We start from the raw sequence: 16,629 nt of genomic DNA, 5'->3' as shown, positions 1-16,629 counted from the left end.
GGGGGGGGGGGGGTTGTACATCAGGGAAACAAAAGAGTGACTGGACCAAATTCTGTTACCGTTTACTTGTGTAAACCCATTGACTTCAACAAGGAGGATACTTTGGCCCTTTTTGCCTATTAGTTTTCTTAGCGATGTAGAGCCAGGATTGAACAGATTTTAGCGGAGCAACATTTTATGTCATTCTTTTCTAGAGGAAGAAGTAAAAGCTTCTTGTCAGCACAGATAGCATGAGGTACATTGGTTAGAAATAGAAAAAAATATGTAATTTTGAGGAATGCATTTATAAATGTGACCTAAGTATCTGTAGTACCATACCCTGCACATGTCTGACAGCCAAGTTTCTTCTCCTTGGTCTATAAATCCATGCGTAATAAACCGGGTTATCTTGCTCGCGTTGAAATTTGAGTAGTCAATAGTTGTTGGATTGGTTGCAGTGATCTCCTGTTGTAGATAATACAATTGTAAATGTTTAAATCCAGAGTAACTCTGCAGATTAGAAAGCATTGCTTTTGCTACTTAAGGCCAGCTTTTACGATCAGTATGAGCCCTGCTAAATCTTCAAATGAAAGCTGGATAGAAACCAGCTACAAATTACATGTTTTCAAGCAGTAACCTTATAGCTGGTTGGCTCTTTTTATAGCTGGATGGACATTTTTATGGTGTGGTAATGACTTTACAAGTATGGCCGGTCTAAATTTATTGCACGATTAACTAGTTAATTGGAGGGGCTTATCATATGCATTTACTGATGTGTATGTGAAGATGAGCCTGTGACTTATGGTTTGCAGGGTTCACACTTGGGGGAAATTCTGTCTCCATTCCTGTCAATGTGAATTTTGCTATTGACTTTGGCTATTGCTATTGCCAGAGCCACGATTTCAGCCTCTGCTTAAGAAGTGCTTCCCTCTGCTTATCAAATGCCCTCTAATACTCCATATTTCCTTAACATTTATCAATGGACATAAAGGAGAAAGCGACTCATGGTCTTCTTTAGGGAAGCCATTTGGTTGGCACAGGGTTGGTGAGGTCTTCAAAAAATCACTTACAGAAGCCACGGGTGAGAATTTCTGCTCCGTGAGACTTACTGAACGTCATAGGAAACTAGACAGGAACTTTCTGAGAAGCTGGTGAAGGTTACTCCCTGAATATTTTAGAGACCTGGCCCTTTCTATCCTTAGCAGTCCTAGGAGTGCTAAGAGCTGATAAGTCTGTGTTTGTGTTTTGTATGTATACAATTCTTGTAATACTTAAACAGCAACAGGTCTTACCTGATAGTGATTAGGATTGATTTTAGTGTAGAGAAGGAAGCGGGCATTTATCCTTTCCGGACTCCAGGGTAACTTCGCAATTGGCCTTTCTACGGTTCCAGCCCATGGTATATCATCTGAGAAGCAGCCAAGCCTATCGAAGCAAACTTGCTCTCCTGTAGTGCACAGATCAGATCATTTGGGTGCGAATGAAGAAAGATGAGGTTGCAGTCGGTCCAAGACCACCCCTCTCCCAAAGCACTTGTTGTGCTTCCAACTTTGCAACCTGAAGACTGACGGTTATTCCCTTTCGTGATACCCCCTCCCTGACCGCTACCAATCCTAGTAGGAACAAAGAGAGGGCTGCACCCTCAACGCATTTGGGGTCAGGAAGGAATTTTAGCCCATGGTCAGACTGGAGCGGATTTTGGGGGTTTTTGCCTTCCTCTGTAGTGGGGGGGGGGTGGTCCCCTTCCTAGGATCTCTTGAGCTTATTTTAACAACCTTTGCAGCAGCAGGATGTTGGCTGCCATGGCCCCTCTACTTTACTTGTGGCTGCTTAGGGTGTTATGTCTTGTGGTTGTATCAGGGTTAACTATGTAGTTTCACTAGTAGGTTAGACCATGGATCTGTATAGGATGGTTTGCATAGGGACGATCCTACCTCCATCAGGGGTTAGACTTGATGACCCCTGGAGGTCCCTTCCAGCCCTACTTTTCTATGATTTTTTGGTTTCTATACAGACCCACAGAGCAGGGAAGACCTGTTATAGAGTGGGAATTATGCTGCATCTCTTGCAAGGGTGTGCTTCAAAGACTCTCTCCTTTGGCCCCTGCACTGCATTTTTCTCTGGACAGCCGGAGCATCCTGGCCCTAACTGACTACCACCTGCATCCAGGCCTGGCCCCAATAGACAAAAAAGACCTAAGGCTCAGGGAGGCCTTCCCCTAATGTACTGACCCGATTGAAAAGACAAAGCCAGTAAAGCTGTGTTGAGGAAGCAAATTCCCCCAAATTCCTGCCTCGGAGCTCCACATGAGGTAGCAAACCATACTGCCCGAGTTTCCTATACATGAAATGCAAGCAATATAACCATAGTCGTTTGGCATAGAACCGTCGCTGTATAGAATTAAAACCCTTGCAAAATGAGCCAGAAGAGAAAACCCTGCATTGAAATAAATCTTATGTCTTACCTTTCACTGCACCCAGCAGAAAAAGCACAGTGGTCCAAATTTTGAGCATCTGGAAGAATCAACAAGGAAACAATAAGACTCGCTTGCTTCGGAGAGCTTTGTGTTCATTTATTTTTCTTGTGATCATTCTGCAACTGTACTGAACAGTGACTCTGGGCATTTCTACACTGCAGTCCAAAGCCATGGCGATTATTCATAGATTTAAATTAACTCACTTGGATGCCGAGAGCAGCATAGCCCACAGCAGTATGGGGCTTTGTGTGAGCTGCAAAACCGACCCAGCGACCAGGGTCAATTCTTGAACAGTTGGTCTATACTCAGCTCCATGCTGCTATGGCTGTAATAGCACTGGGCAACCCGGCTAATTTAAATCTGGCTTGGGTAAGTCCACTGAAGCTTCACTCTCATCTTTGAACAGAAATGTAGACATACCCCCACCCCTGCCTCAGCAATAGTTATTACAGGACAAGCTATACAAAGAAAAACTCACGGTGCAATACTCTACCTTGAGTAGCTTTGCACTGCTAAACAAACTTTACCTGTTTTTATATAACACAGATTATCCTTGAAAACACCCCAGAAAGATAAGAAAATGTATTTACTTCAGATTGTAGTTTATTGTGGTGTGCCAGCTTCGCTAGATTTAAGGTCAAGAACCCTTTTCCTTAAAGGTCGACTTTTCTAAATGTTTGATGTCCCACATGAATGCTTGGCTTGCAAGGTGGGGTTAACGTGCCAACTTTGGGGTAATTTATGACAAAGGTTCCTAAGATTTAGTCCCTTCTCCAGGAAAAAAAAAAGACGCTTCATTAGGGCGATAGAGTCTACTGATATATTTTGTTCACACCTGCAGGATCAAAAACGACCTTTTGGGGAAGCTAAATCAAACATAGGAACTTAAGAGATGCCATGCTGGTTCAGACCTCAGTTCCATCTAGCCCAGTATCCTGTACCTCCCCATGGCACAGAGTGGGTGCTAAAGGGAAGATGATTTATGCAGAGCCTATCTAGATTCATCCACTGCCTGCCCCTCTTCTCCTATGGCTTCCAGTATTTTGAGGCCTAGGAAGTCCTAATTTGGACATTGCACCCGTAAATATCAAGTTTAATATCCCCCTTCTCCCTCCATGCACCTGTCCTCCATGAATTTGTTCAATCCCTCTTTGAAGCCAGTTAAATTTATCAGCCTCCACAACACCCCATGGCAATGAGTTCCACCAGATAACTAAACATTGCATGAAAAAGAACATAACATTCAATACCAGTTGAGCTGTCAATATAGGCACGAGCCTCATGTTCATAGCTCAAATATATTCCATGACGCATAAGAAGCCAATAAAATTTTTGAGTTAGTGCAAGTGACCCTGATCTCCCCCCTTCAACTAATGCTGTTGGAATTGGAGCCCTGGCAGAAATCTGGAAAAAAAAATACCAAATGACATTGGTCAAAGAAACTTCTTTAGTTTGGGGAAATGTAGTTGGAGTTGAGATTCAGGAAACATGCATTCAAGAGGAATATACGTGACTCGTGTGACTGCTTCCTAGATGGAGTGGAGGGTGAGGTGCTGCAGAAGTGCGGTGGGATAGCAGGAGAAGTGGTTCATGCTACGAGGGCTGTGGGGGGAGTGGGAATTAAGGAGAGTGCTGCTGGGAAGAGGAGAGGAGCTAGGACTCAGGCCATGAGAATTAGGGGGTGGAGTATGGGGTGTGACATAGGGCAGGTGGCACATTGAATGTGTTGGGGGAAATCAGGAAAGGATGGGGCTGATCTATACAAAGCAGGATGTGCAATGCTGATGTAAATTATGCTGGTGTTAGCCCATCACCTGTCTGTCTCCTGAGGGTGCCTGAGCCCCTCTTGCTGGGGCAGGTGCATACTTGCCCATCTGTGTTGCCCCTCTGCAGTCAAGCATGCTGGAAGCACGTCCACCTATAAAATACCCTCCAGCAACTGCTGTGGCTGCTCTAATCCAGGAGGTTTGTATCATGCAGAATGGTTGTAGCTCTTCCTGTAAAGAAATGTTTGAAAGGTGGAAATGGACAGCACCAGGCGGCTGTCAGACTACCGGAGTCTCCCCTAAACCCACCAACAGTGGCCCCCAGCTCATAGCTCCTAGGCAAAATGTGCTTCTGGCTTCTTTACGACTCATTCCAGCCAGGAAGAGCACATACCAACTGCAGATGCACTCACAGTCTGATGAAGGGTATTTATACCCAAAAGTTCGCTAAGAAGAATTTTTCCAACTATTTGAGTTGGTCTAATAAAAGATTTACCCAGAGACAAATGAGGGTGACAGGGAGAGCAAACCATGGTGTTGCCTGCAAGATGCTACTTGCTCAGTGCTGTCTGTGGGCCAGTGAAGGCTGGAAACCACTGCCCAATAGGAAGAGCCTGAGCGGGATGAAGAGATACACAGGTGCTGCACGGGCTGAATTGCACTTACAAGCTTTGTCAACCTTGTGATGCCCATAAACTGTATCTTAGAGCCACATGTCCTTTCATGTGCTGATACCCCCCAATCTCGACCTGTGGGAAGGAATGAAAGGTCACCAGCTGTGCACATGCCAAGCTGCCAACATCCACAGGAACAAAGTTTTAATGGGTTTGGTGCGGTTGTTCTGGTCTTTGCTAGGGGCACCGTTCTGCCAGCCTTACTCTATGTTTTGCCATGTCTGCAAGGGGACTTATTTGCATGGTGTGGACGAGGTTGCAGAATGGGAGGCTTGGTGTGTCCTCATGAAGAATGATACCAGAGAGGGGCAGCTCCTGTATTTTAGGTGCCAGTGGGGGCAGAGTTCAGTGGGTTCCCATTGTAACTGCTCCAAGGCTCTCATCGTTATTCTCATTAGCAAATCGAGTCACTGGTCAAATCTTCAGCCTGTGTTCAGGCTGGATCTACACTGCACAACCCACCCTCTGCCCAGGAGACCTTTTGAGAAGTGGGCAGGGCTGCAGCTTGGAGGCCTCTGGATGAGCACTGGTGGGAAGAGCTGACCGTGAATAGGATCGCTATAGTCCGTCAGTAAGAGCAGCACTTAGGCTGTTTTAAGTTACATCAGAGTTGTTTGGGCCTTTTTACTCTTGGAAGTGGGCTGTGGAAAGGAGGATTTGAGGAAGATAACAGGAGCAACCAGAATTTGAATTCAAGGGGGAATGAACCTCTTAGAGATGTTGTTAAAAAGTGTGAAAGGGGAATGAATGCAAGAGGGGAGCAATTCCATGCACCCACTAATAGGAACAAGCCCCTTTGGATGCGGGTGCAGGTGCAGACGAGCCTGTTTATGATTTCCTCCTATACCCATGAATACAGCCTTCTTAAGCAGAGCCTAGGATTGCGTGTGATTTCACTGGTGATTTTGCATAGCCCTTTTTAAGAGGCTTTCTTATATGGTTTATTAAGAATTGTGTTCCTGTTAATTCCAAAAGATTTTGAATGTGTTGTTTCTATTGCTATCAAAATAGCAGTGAAACATAAATAACCACATCCTTGCAAGTGTAGGTACAAGAAGGGAACAGGGAAAAGATCAACATGTTTTGGCTTTCCACTGTGTAATTTAGCTTATCTTTTTCCTTGACAAAGAATGCCCATGCCTTGAACTCTAGCAGCGTCAGCCTGATTGCTAAGATCAAACTTTGCAGAACATAAACAGGTTTTCCAGGTTTGTTTTTTAAATGCTAAATGCATTTTTTTCAGAGATGCCTGTCATTCTGGAAGGTTTTCTTTCATCACACACAAGGTACTGGCTCCACATAGAAATTTGAGGTCTGGTGTTATAGAAGAGCACAGACCAGCTGATCTAACGGACCCCAAAGTCCTTGACTCTGCGATGCAGGGCCATGATTCTGAAGACACTTACCTATGTGTCTCTTTTTACATGCATGAGTTCAGGCACGTTAACGATGAGGTTGATACGCATGTGTGGCTTGCTGGATGGTTAAAATTACCAAATAGAGAGTAGTCCTATTGATTTCAGATGGAGTTCTGACGTGCATAAAGTTAAATGTGCATATAAGTATTTGCAGGTCTGGGGCCTAAGAAAGTGCTAAGAGGAAATTCACTGGGAGATCCAGAGAATGGAATGAACTTTGAACACTGCTCATTTTACATGCACTGTTCAGGGTGTAGAGCAGTATTATCAAGCCTAAGCATGAAAAAAATCATGTCATGCCCCCCAAATCATCTTAAATACTGAGATGTAAAAAACCCTGAGAGTTAAAATTAAAACTAAAATATAAAATTAATATTTTTATATGCCTTATTGTGCTGGCACATTTAGTGCTCAGACTTCCAGGTTTTTGTCTGTGAAGATGAGTGCTGGAAGCTCGCTTAAAAAAAATCAATCACCTGATCCCAGCTTGCGGGCTCTGCAAAAATCAGCAAATATCATGGGACATATGGTAAAAGCACAACAGTTTGCAACAGGTCCAACTACAGAGAATAACATTTGAGAGCTTCCTAGGAAATTAAGTAGGGCATAACCTTCCTCCCACATTAATGGGTATGTGGGTGGGGGGTAATTTCTTTCAGTTATAACCTATATTTTTCTAGGAACACCTGTAACTCATTGCAGCTGATTCTCAAGGGGTAGGTGTTATGCTGGGTATATGTGTGACTCGATATGGCTTTGGTGTATGTCTACACCACAGTCACTGTATAGATAGACTCAAACTAGCTTTAGATTAGCTAGTCTGCGTTCTGCAAATAGTTCAGCCAAGGCAGCATGTGGCTCAGTGCAACCCTGAAGAACAGAGTAAATACTAAGCTGGACTGAACTCGGTGCTTCCGGAGTAACTTTGCGTTATACCCCAGTTAGCTTAGTTATGTCTAAACTACAGCTGTGGTGTAGAAGCCCTCAGAGAGTCTGTTAACCAAATACAACAGAAAAAAGGGGCCAAAACAAGGACACCTGCACTTTGCAATGTGCCCCTTGCTGCTCGCACCCTGAGGCGTGAATGTTTTCAAGAGCCTGGATACAGGTGTGAGAGTCAGCAGGTGCAAGCTACACGACACCTCAGCCCCAGAAAGGGTCAGGCTCGAGTTAAGCACAGCTCTCCTCTCCTCATTTCCTGACGTTTTGCTTAGCGTGGCTGTGCTGACTCTCCCCACGCACCTCGCTCGGGGCTGAGAACACCACGCGGTGGGGTGCCCTGGGCCTATGCGGGAGACTGCAGTACTAGGCTTCTGCCCCCAGGAGGTGCTGTGCAAGCCTGCTTGCAGTCTCCAGGCCTGCGCATGATCACAACATGGTGCCCTTCAACTGGGAGCTGAGGGTCTCCCTGCTTCTTTCTGTGCTCCCAGGAGCTTGAGAAGACTGAGAGGAGGAGGTAAGAGCATGCCTGGGCCTCTGGGACTGCACTGCAGCAGGCTGGGGAGTGGAGGGGAGGAAGTGGGGGACCTCTGCAGCATGCATTTGTCCTGCCCCTGAGTCCAGCTTGCAAGCTGGGTTTGCAGGGCAGGTTTGGCTGTGAGATGCCATTTGGGCTTGGCCCCTCCAAGGACTCTTTCCCCTCAGGCGTGTTGTCCCACCCCAAGCCCTCGCTTTCTGTCTCTGCATCTCCAGGGGGTCCTCTTGCAGGGATGGGAGTGACACAAGGTGCTCCTGGAAAAAACCCAGTGTAACCTAGTGATAGGCTAACCCTGCCTGTTTGCTCTCAGCGTGCGTGGGGACATAGGGCTGAGAAGTTGTCCCTCCTCCAAATGCAGTATTGCAAAAGAGGGTTTGATAAAGGGCAAATTCTGGGCACTTTGAAAGTTGGGGGCAGGAGAGAGCTCAGACTGCTTGGTCACAGCCCTCCGCTGCGGAGCAGCCTGCTGTGTTGGTCCCAGCCTTGGGGCTGTCCAGGGCTGGCACTGCAAGCCAGCAGGAAAGGGATGTGAAGGATGCAGACCCACATGAGAAGGGCCATGTGCTATATAACCTATGTGGGATGGCCAGGCTGGCTGCTTGGAGAAGAGGTGGCACAAATGGCATTTATTTCTGGTGCCCCTGCTCTCTGCATGGCCAGGGGGCTGCGGTGAATCCTGCCACCTGCATCATGCCTTGTATAAGTGCAGGGATGTTTCCTGCTTGTGTTGAGGCTGCAGCATGTGAAGGACTGTCACAAGCCGGGTGACCTGGGTTGTTTCTGCTTCTTGTTGTACCTTGTGCATGTTTTTTGCCTTGAATGTAAGGTTGCAGCATGTTATTGGAATGCTTGAAGACAGCAGTGCGAATTGCAAGGAGGATGTTCCCATCGGACATTAAAACGCTGGTTCATTCACCGCTCCAAGGGGAATGCTGTTGATAGCTAATTATTTGGTAGCAACTAATTAGTAGGAGTTGGGGGGGGGCAGGGACACTGGTGGGAAATCAGGACTATGGTGAATTAAACCTTAAGAGTAACGACTTTTGTCTTGCAAGTGAATTAACCAGAGTTGCGCATGCATTCAGAACAGAGAAAATCTGACAAATGCTAATGCAACACAAATTGCTCCTGTTTGTTTCTGCCACTTTACTAGTATTTTTGTGTGTGATGGTGTATTCTGATGAGCTCACATATAAGCTTTGGTTGCCCCCCTTGCTCGCTGTCTCAGTAAAAGTGGAATTGGAGAAATTTTAGAAGCAATGACTTTTTAATTGCAAAAGCTGTCAGCACACTTACGCAAAGCTGAGAAACCAGTCATCATTCAGGGTAAAAATGCATTTTATTTTAATAACTATCTGTAATATGAACCCATTTGAGAGGACAGGTCTCATATGGCTATGTATGCCACTCATACAGCAGCAACGTCCAGTGATTTTTTGCAAGGCTTGAGTAGCTGTGGAACTTCATATGTCACCGTTTCATTGCCACAAAAGGTAGACCTGGCAAGAAAAACAACTTAAGTCAATATTTCGGTAAGGTTGTTTTTTCCAGAAGGATGTCAGGCTGTTGGTTGCATTGACTCAACATAAGCAGAGACTGCCAGCTATGATCTTGAGTGCAACAACTCTACTCTTGACCAGCCTAAGACCTCTGTGTACTTTTTAGCTCTCGTTCAAAGTATAGTTGAGAGGGACTGAATGGGACTGACACGGTCCGCAGTCTATGTGCAATAGCTGTCTACTCTGGGATGAGTTCCCCCTTATGGGAGCGAACTCTAATATCGAATTTGGCTCTTGAAATATGAATAACATGAATCCCAGAAATGTAGGGCTGGAAGAGATCTCAAAAGATCATTTATCCCATCCCTTGCAATGACATGGGCTTAAAAATATTCAGACCATCCCTGACATGTACTTGTTTAACCTTTGCTTAACGATCTCTAAAAGTCGAAAATCTTTTCCTAATATCTAGCCTTTTTCTTCTTTTTAATTTTCTTTTCCGTACCCCAAGCCTATTTAACTATTTGCTCTTCTCCAACAGGCAAGGAGAATAATTGCTCAACGTTGCCATGTACAATTTCACCCCCACTTTCTCTCTTTCTTGGCTTCCTTCAGCCTTTTTGCACAGGTCCATGACTCCTAAACCCCTTGTCATTCTTTTTACTTCAGTTTGTCTACATCTTTCCTATAGTGTCCAAAACTGGACACAGTACGGGTACTCCTCACTGAACGTCATCCTGGTTAACGCTGTTTTGTTATGATGTCGCTGATCTATTAGAGAACATACTCGTTTTAAAGTCAGTTATAACATTGTTTGGCTGCTGCCTGCTAGTAGGTAACTACTGTGACATAATTGGATTTGCTTAACATCGTTTTGCTTAAAGTCACATTTTTCAAGACCGTAACTGCGGCGTTAAGCGAGGCGTAGCTGTACTGCAGCTGAGTCCCTCCTCCCTCCCTGTATCAAGGTGAACAGAATAATTGCATCCTGTGTCCTACCTACGATGCACATCTCAATCCGGTCTCCCACTGTGCAGTCTTGGCCAGAATCCCCCCAAAAAATTGCAAAATCTTTGTGTCCAAAGTATCAGGATTGAGGTTAAGGTCTCCTGTTCTCCAAATGCTTGCAGCCCTTTCCAGCACGATGCTGCTTTAACCTGAGCGTACTCACGTGTGTCCGTCTTCTCCATTGACTATGCTGACTGTAACTGCTCCCAGTTCGGCCCAGGGTGGAGTGAATGGAGACGTCTTCCAGAGAAATTCAACTTTCGTAATTTCCCTGGGATTCATTTTGAAATCGATGTACTTTTTATAAATGTAGTATTGACAGAGGAATCCCCTACAAACAGGCAAAAGAGGAAAATAGTGCTATTGGAAACAGTTTTTGCCGAGGGGTTGCCACTCTGGGTTGAGTTGTAAAAAAACCCCAAAACTTCCAGCACGTTGGTCCTTGTATGTTAGAGCACTTGAGTTTTATTCTTAGTACCCTAGTGCCAAAGACCACATCCTGCAATGTAACCACAAACCAGAACAAGACAACCCTTGTATTAAGGAGTTTACAGTGTAAAGTTAAGGGCCACAGATAGATGCAGAAAGGCGGCGTGTCAGAGAATAATTAGACAATGTTGGTCATAGAACAGGGAATTCTCTTACCAAAAGTCGAACTATTGCCAAGTTGTTTTCTAAGCACAGCCAGTGAGTTTTGAGAAGGGGAAAGAGGTACTTTGCAGCTGATTGCAGAGAGATCTTTCCTAGCATATAGGACATCCGGGAGGAAGCACAAGTGTGCTGGTTTTAGAAGTTAGTGAGTGGGCAATAAAAGTTGTCATCCTTGCCCAGCTGGAGGTGGGAGTTGACATTTGATGGCAAAAGATGCCTTAATCCAACAGTCTGCATGCCATTTAATGTGGTCTAGATTAATCTTGCACCCATTTTATGGATGGTGAAAACTAAGGTGCAGTGGTGAACTGGCTTGCGTGCAATCATGCAGCAAATCGGTGACAACAGAGAATTGCTAGCATATGGGAGAGAAAATGTTAACAAGTTTGGACTAGTGCTGTTGTGGGAGTGGCTGTGCAGTGCCTGTGTTGAAACTAATGAACATGCCCAGTGTGAGCCAAAAGTTTTCTGGAAGCACGAGCAGCCTTTGAATGAGCTGCCTGAACAGCTGTGCCTTTTCTTCAGTGTGCAGTTTGGACTTCAGCCCTTGTTAAATGTTGTGGAATCAACTCTTTCCCCTGGATTCTGTTTCTAGTTTTAACCATTGGCTTGTAGGTCTTGTCTAGGCTATAATTTGCAACCATCTTTTAAGTTGTTAACTAACAAGGTGGGACAACTAACAGGTGCTTGTTGCTTACAGAGGTGAACATGCATCATAAACAGATGTGCATATTAATACCCATTATTCACTCTGGTGTTACCTGCCAATTTGGTACTGCTGGGTGTTCCCCTCGGTGTCCTGAAAAACCATGTTTATTTCCCCCATCACGCTCCTTGTTCCAGACAGTTTGAGAGAGACCTTCTGTCTCCAGCCTACGTAACAACAAAAGTGAAATATAATTAGGTTGTGGCTTTTGCAAGGAACCTAAAACTGAAATAGCAGCAAGAACGAAAGTTGTCTTTTTCACCGTGCAGGTGTTCACTCTGCAAAGGCAAAATGTTATTTCTGTTCTCACTTTATGAACGGGCCATTCAAGAGTCTTAGCAGGAGTGGATTTTAGCGACCAGTTTCTTTTCTTTTCTTTTCTTTGTGGCCAACAACAGTTGTAAGCAAGAAAGGTAGAAACCAGGACTGTCCAGGTTATTGGAGGTTTATAACAGCAAGGTGTACATCGTAGCCTCTTTCTAGTCCCATTCTTTCATCCGTGCATGTAGTTTACTGCCTATACTTACTAATAAAGGGTGGGAAGGCTCCTGTATTTAAAAAATATTTTTGGTTTCTTTTCTTCTGTTTATATGGAAACCGATCAGCGTAGTGACCCATCATTGGGCAGCCTTTTCTGGAGCATGGGAAGCAGGCTCCCTGAGGAAAGGAAGAACAACTGTTAATGACGGATGTTTTTTCATCTTAACTCTCAAGAGACTTGGGCTTCAGCTGAGGCTTGCTCTGTTCCTGTCCAATTCTAGGCAGTCGCCCGCATCCAGGGTATTTAACCACCGTGTTTCCAGTATCATTGTCTCTTCCCGTCATTTATCCTCACGCATGTGATAACGAAATGAGCAGATATGTACACCCATTATGTAGCTGTGGCCCCAAGCCCCTCTAACAGAAGGCATAGGGAGAACCTATGCCCACGCTGCACTAGGCACAATGCAGGGAGAAAGGGGGTGAAGCTAGCTTTCAGTTAAGTTTTTAGACGCACTCTGATTTGGGATCGGTTCATCCTTATAATAAAGTAGAGAGACCTATGGTCCACCTGTGGCTCCTGGATCCTGTTCTTCCCGCCAGGAATTGCAGCCATGTAGAGATGCCTGACTGCACTTATTTTCACTGGCTATGCACCCAATAGCAAATAGAGGTGCATTGATATATCGGTCCCGTATCAGATCAGCACCGATATAAGAAAAATTGACTGCATTGGCAATTGGCTTTTTTTGGCTGGTGTGGCTGATTAATGCCCCGTGCATGCACGCAGCTGCGGCATACAGGCGGCCAGCAGCACAGCGTGGCAGTGTGGAGAGCAGCCGGGTCAGGCTGGTGAGTGTGTTGTGAGGGAAGAGGGGTCGGGAGGCGCAGATTGAGGACCCCACGGTGAGGGAGGTAGTGGGGCTGGGGCAGGGGCAGGTGCCATACAAGTGGAGTGGAGAACAGAGCTGCGAATGGCTTGTCCTGGGGACATGGGGAGGGGTAGGCAGCTCTGGTCGCTGTGCGCACCCCAGGAGGGCAGGGGGGGCGTGTGCCTCCGGATATGCATATGGGACAAGGGTGGGCTGCCACTGTGGGCTGGAACCGGGGTGCGCTGGGCTCTTCCTGGTGGGGGAGCTTGGCCAGGCTGGGCGGCGGAGTGGGGTTTGGAGGGGTATGGTGAATTTTCAGGTGGCTGCAGGCCCCCTCACCCCATAACCCCTTTCCCAGTGCCGCCATCATCCGCCTCAAGCACAGCCCAGCCCAGCCCATCCTCCTATCAGGAAGAGCTTGGCACTGCCCCAGCCCAAAGTCCCAGCCCACCTTGCCCCGTGCAAAATCTAGGGGCAAATGCCCCCCATGCCCTCCCAGGGTGCATGCAGAGGCGGGAACTGTCCCCACACCCCCCAAATGAGCTGCTTGCAGCTACATCCCCCACTTTGCCCTGGCTGTGCAACCCCTGCCCTTGCCCCAGCCCCAGCCCAACTCCCTCCTTCACTGCAGGGGCCTCAATCTGCCCCTCATGCCCCGTCCCCCACAACAGACTTACCAGCCAAATGCCTCTCTCCAAGCTGCCTGGCTGCATATTGGAATCGGATTAGTGTCGGCCGATTTATAGCCCGTTAAAAATCATCCATCGGTATTGGCTCAAAAACTCTCTATTGGTGCACCGCTAGTAGCAAAGGCCAGGCAGGAAATGGCATAGGACAGATAAGGATTCCCATATACTGGTAGCATCATCAAGGCAGAAAGATTTTGCCAGTGGAGGAAGGGGATCAGGCATGAGAATCAAGATCTGTCCCTCCATCCTATCGCATCCACTCCTCCCCCAGCTGGTATTGCTTCTCTACTGCTTGAACTTCCTTCTTGCCCATATCCTGATCCCAGCTGGACACTGGGAGATGACAAACAATGCAGTGCTTGCATAGTGTGTGATGTCTGCTCATCAGGAATGTGGAAATGCTGGGTTTTTAAGTCGTGACCCAATCCTGGACTGCTGTGCTTACCGACTGGAAGGATTCGTATGTCACACAGGGATAACCAAGGAATCCATCAGGGTGCAGGATACTTTCTAAATAAAACTCATGGCTGCGTGAATGATGGCACCAATTAACGTTGAAAGTTTCTGTTGAAACATAGTGATGAAAGTTGTTTTTTGGGTATCCTGCCATGTTTGGCTACGTACAATATTTGCTCTTATAATGGCAAAATTTCTGGCTGGCACAATAGTATGGCCATATATTATCCTTATGTGAATCTTATCTGATTATAATACCACAGGAGAAGCGTGTTGCCTTAACAGACTAATGCACTCATTTTTCCCTATCTGGAGAATTTAGCTCAAACCTTCTAGAAACCCTGGGTTTATTGATTGTGTTTGTCCATATTGGGATGACAGCCGCACAACATAATACCACTTTTAGTGCCACACCTGGCTGCACAACTTTATTCTAACCCTCAGCGATTTGCCTTCTTTTCTACCCCTCACCAAGTGTGCATAAAGCAAGGTTAGTTTTTAAAACAAGTCCCTAACAAAACTCTCTTTTGACATCTCTGTTCAGGCCTGCAGGGTGAGCAGACCTGTGCAAATAAATTATTGCAAAGTGTTGAAATAAGTTTACCATCAACAGAAGATTCAGAATCCATGTCTTCCCAATTAACTAACTGATCACATCCAGGCATTGAATGTCCTCCATTTGGGTAAAAGTCAAGGTCTCCAGTGGCTTTATACATCCCAAAACCTATGATAAACACATAGTAAGAACCGTGGATAACTTAGTGCCAGGACTGCCACTGCAAACATTTGCTTGCACATAGGACATTTGGTGCCTTACCTATAACAGGAGAAAAGGCAGCATTACTATGAATCACGTCGACAAATAATGCATCTGAAGGGTCCAGTCGAACTTCAGGAGGGGCTCCTTCAAAAAACATTCCAGCAGGGTCCAAGCCTAAAGAAAATTAAAATATGTGCCGGGTGGCATGGAGTGAAGTCGTACCTTAACTTTTCCCCCTAGTGTAGATTATCACTTTGAAATGCAGCATAAAGCTTGTTGAATGCTGGCTTGAATTTCTCCAAAACCAAATGGACTACGGCTGCATTGCAGTGTGATGAACACTTTAACGTAATGCTTTTTTGGACATTGTGAGGCACTTTCCCAGCAACTACTAAAATTAATAAGTGCACAAGCAGAATTAAGCCTCAGCATCTCTTTCCTTACTAGCCTCACGCTGGGTCTCAACTTCTTTAAAGGAAGTCTTTCTGTAAATTCATTCCAACACCAACAAAATCTTTTCTGTTCGACCTTATAGTGTTGTATCAGGAGAAGAAGGTAGTAACTCTTCGTTAGGGTACCTGATGAAGAATGCCTTGCATTCGAAAGCTTGTCTAACTTTATCTCAACCAGTGAAAGGTATCGCCTTAAAAACCCTTGCCTCAAAGAGAAGAACAGGATTTAAGATGGTGGTTTATCTGGATTTTCAAGGGGTATGAATTGAAAAATGAGGGTGTTTTAGATCTGTGGTGTCTTTGTATTACAGCAGCACCCGCTGAGATGCTCTCGCAATCTAATGAGAGGAGGGAAGTATTACCCCCATTTTACAGATGTGCAGAGAGATCGTGTGGCTGAAGGTCACACAGAATATCAAGAGGCAGAGTCAGGACAAACCCTGTTGTCTCCAGAGTGGTGGTTTGATGCTATTATCATCAGGTCATCTGTTTGTAACTAATACTAACGATATCATTACCATATTTTTCTTGGATCCAACACATACCCGAATAAAACGTGCACCTTGTAGGCAGAATGTAGAGAAAAGGCTTTTTCCAGGTGACCTATGTGACAGGGCAATCTTCCTGGGAACAGTGTGTCTGGAAAATGTAGCAGCTGTCTCATCCTGCCTGTCCCCTGGGATGCCACGCTTCTTGGATACTCTAGTTTTGGGAGGACTTGGTCTCTGGTCCCCTTGACATGTACAGGTAAAGGCACAATGAGATCTAATGTGCAATTCACACAGTTGTGCCTCCATTTTCCTAAGCAGGGACCGGAACAATCACCCCCCCTCTGGGCCCCCCTCAGACCCCAGGGGAGGCGCACCTAGGCCAAGGGTTAGTGAAGAACTAGTCAGGGAACTTCTGGAAGGACCGGATGTATTCAAGTCAGCCGGTCTGGACGATCTCCACCCCAGAGTACTAAAGGAATTGGCTGCAGTCATTGCAGGACCCCTGGCATGGATTTACGAGCACTCGCGGTGCTCTGGTGTGGTGCCGGAGGACTGGAAGAGGGCCAACGGGGTTCCCATCTTCAAAAAGGGGAGGAAGGAGGACCCGGGAAACTATAGGCCAGTTAGTCTTACCTCAGTCCTGGGTAAGCTTTTTGAGAGAATTATTCTGGCACACATCCACGAGGGGCCAGCAGGGAAGATTATGCTTAGGGGCAACCAACACGGGTTCATTAGAGGCAGGTCCTGTCAAAGCAACCTGGTGGCCTTCTACGAC

At 46.0% G+C, this 16,629-nt stretch overlaps 2 protein-coding genes across 2 annotated transcripts in view; both read right to left on the bottom strand.

The window, feature by feature from the left end:
* The window catches only part of LOC109287264 (inactive pancreatic lipase-related protein 1-like), an 18,525-nt gene extending 16,033 nt beyond the window's left edge, over positions 1-2,492 (bottom strand). Inside the window, exons 1-3 of the mRNA XM_019502202.1 lie at positions 2,444-2,492; positions 1,272-1,426; positions 319-444 (exon numbers count right to left, since the gene is read on the bottom strand). Of these exons, the coding sequence (XP_019357747.1) occupies positions 319-444; positions 1,272-1,426; positions 2,444-2,492 (330 nt within the window). The remainder of the gene's footprint in view (positions 1-318; positions 445-1,271; positions 1,427-2,443) is intronic.
* Positions 2,493-9,198: 6,706 nt separating this feature from the next.
* The window catches only part of LOC109287197 (pancreatic lipase-related protein 2-like), a 21,707-nt gene continuing 14,276 nt past the window's right edge, over positions 9,199-16,629 (bottom strand). The window contains exons 6-12 of the mRNA XM_019502162.1: positions 14,978-15,085; positions 14,756-14,887; positions 14,141-14,259; positions 12,182-12,311; positions 11,710-11,821; positions 10,461-10,628; positions 9,199-9,289 (exon numbers count right to left, since the gene is read on the bottom strand). Coding sequence (XP_019357707.1) covers positions 9,199-9,289; positions 10,461-10,628; positions 11,710-11,821; positions 12,182-12,311; positions 14,141-14,259; positions 14,756-14,887; positions 14,978-15,085 — 860 coding nt within the window. The remainder of the gene's footprint in view (positions 9,290-10,460; positions 10,629-11,709; positions 11,822-12,181; positions 12,312-14,140; positions 14,260-14,755; positions 14,888-14,977; positions 15,086-16,629) is intronic.

Source organism: Gavialis gangeticus, unplaced genomic scaffold, assembly GCF_001723915.1.
Source record: "Gavialis gangeticus isolate Ggan-Ray unplaced genomic scaffold, GavGan_comp1, whole genome shotgun sequence".
In the NCBI taxonomy this organism is placed as follows: domain Eukaryota; kingdom Metazoa; phylum Chordata; order Crocodylia; family Gavialidae; genus Gavialis; species Gavialis gangeticus.
Note: the sequence above shows the minus strand (reverse complement) of the source record. Positions and strands in the feature narration are given on the sequence as shown.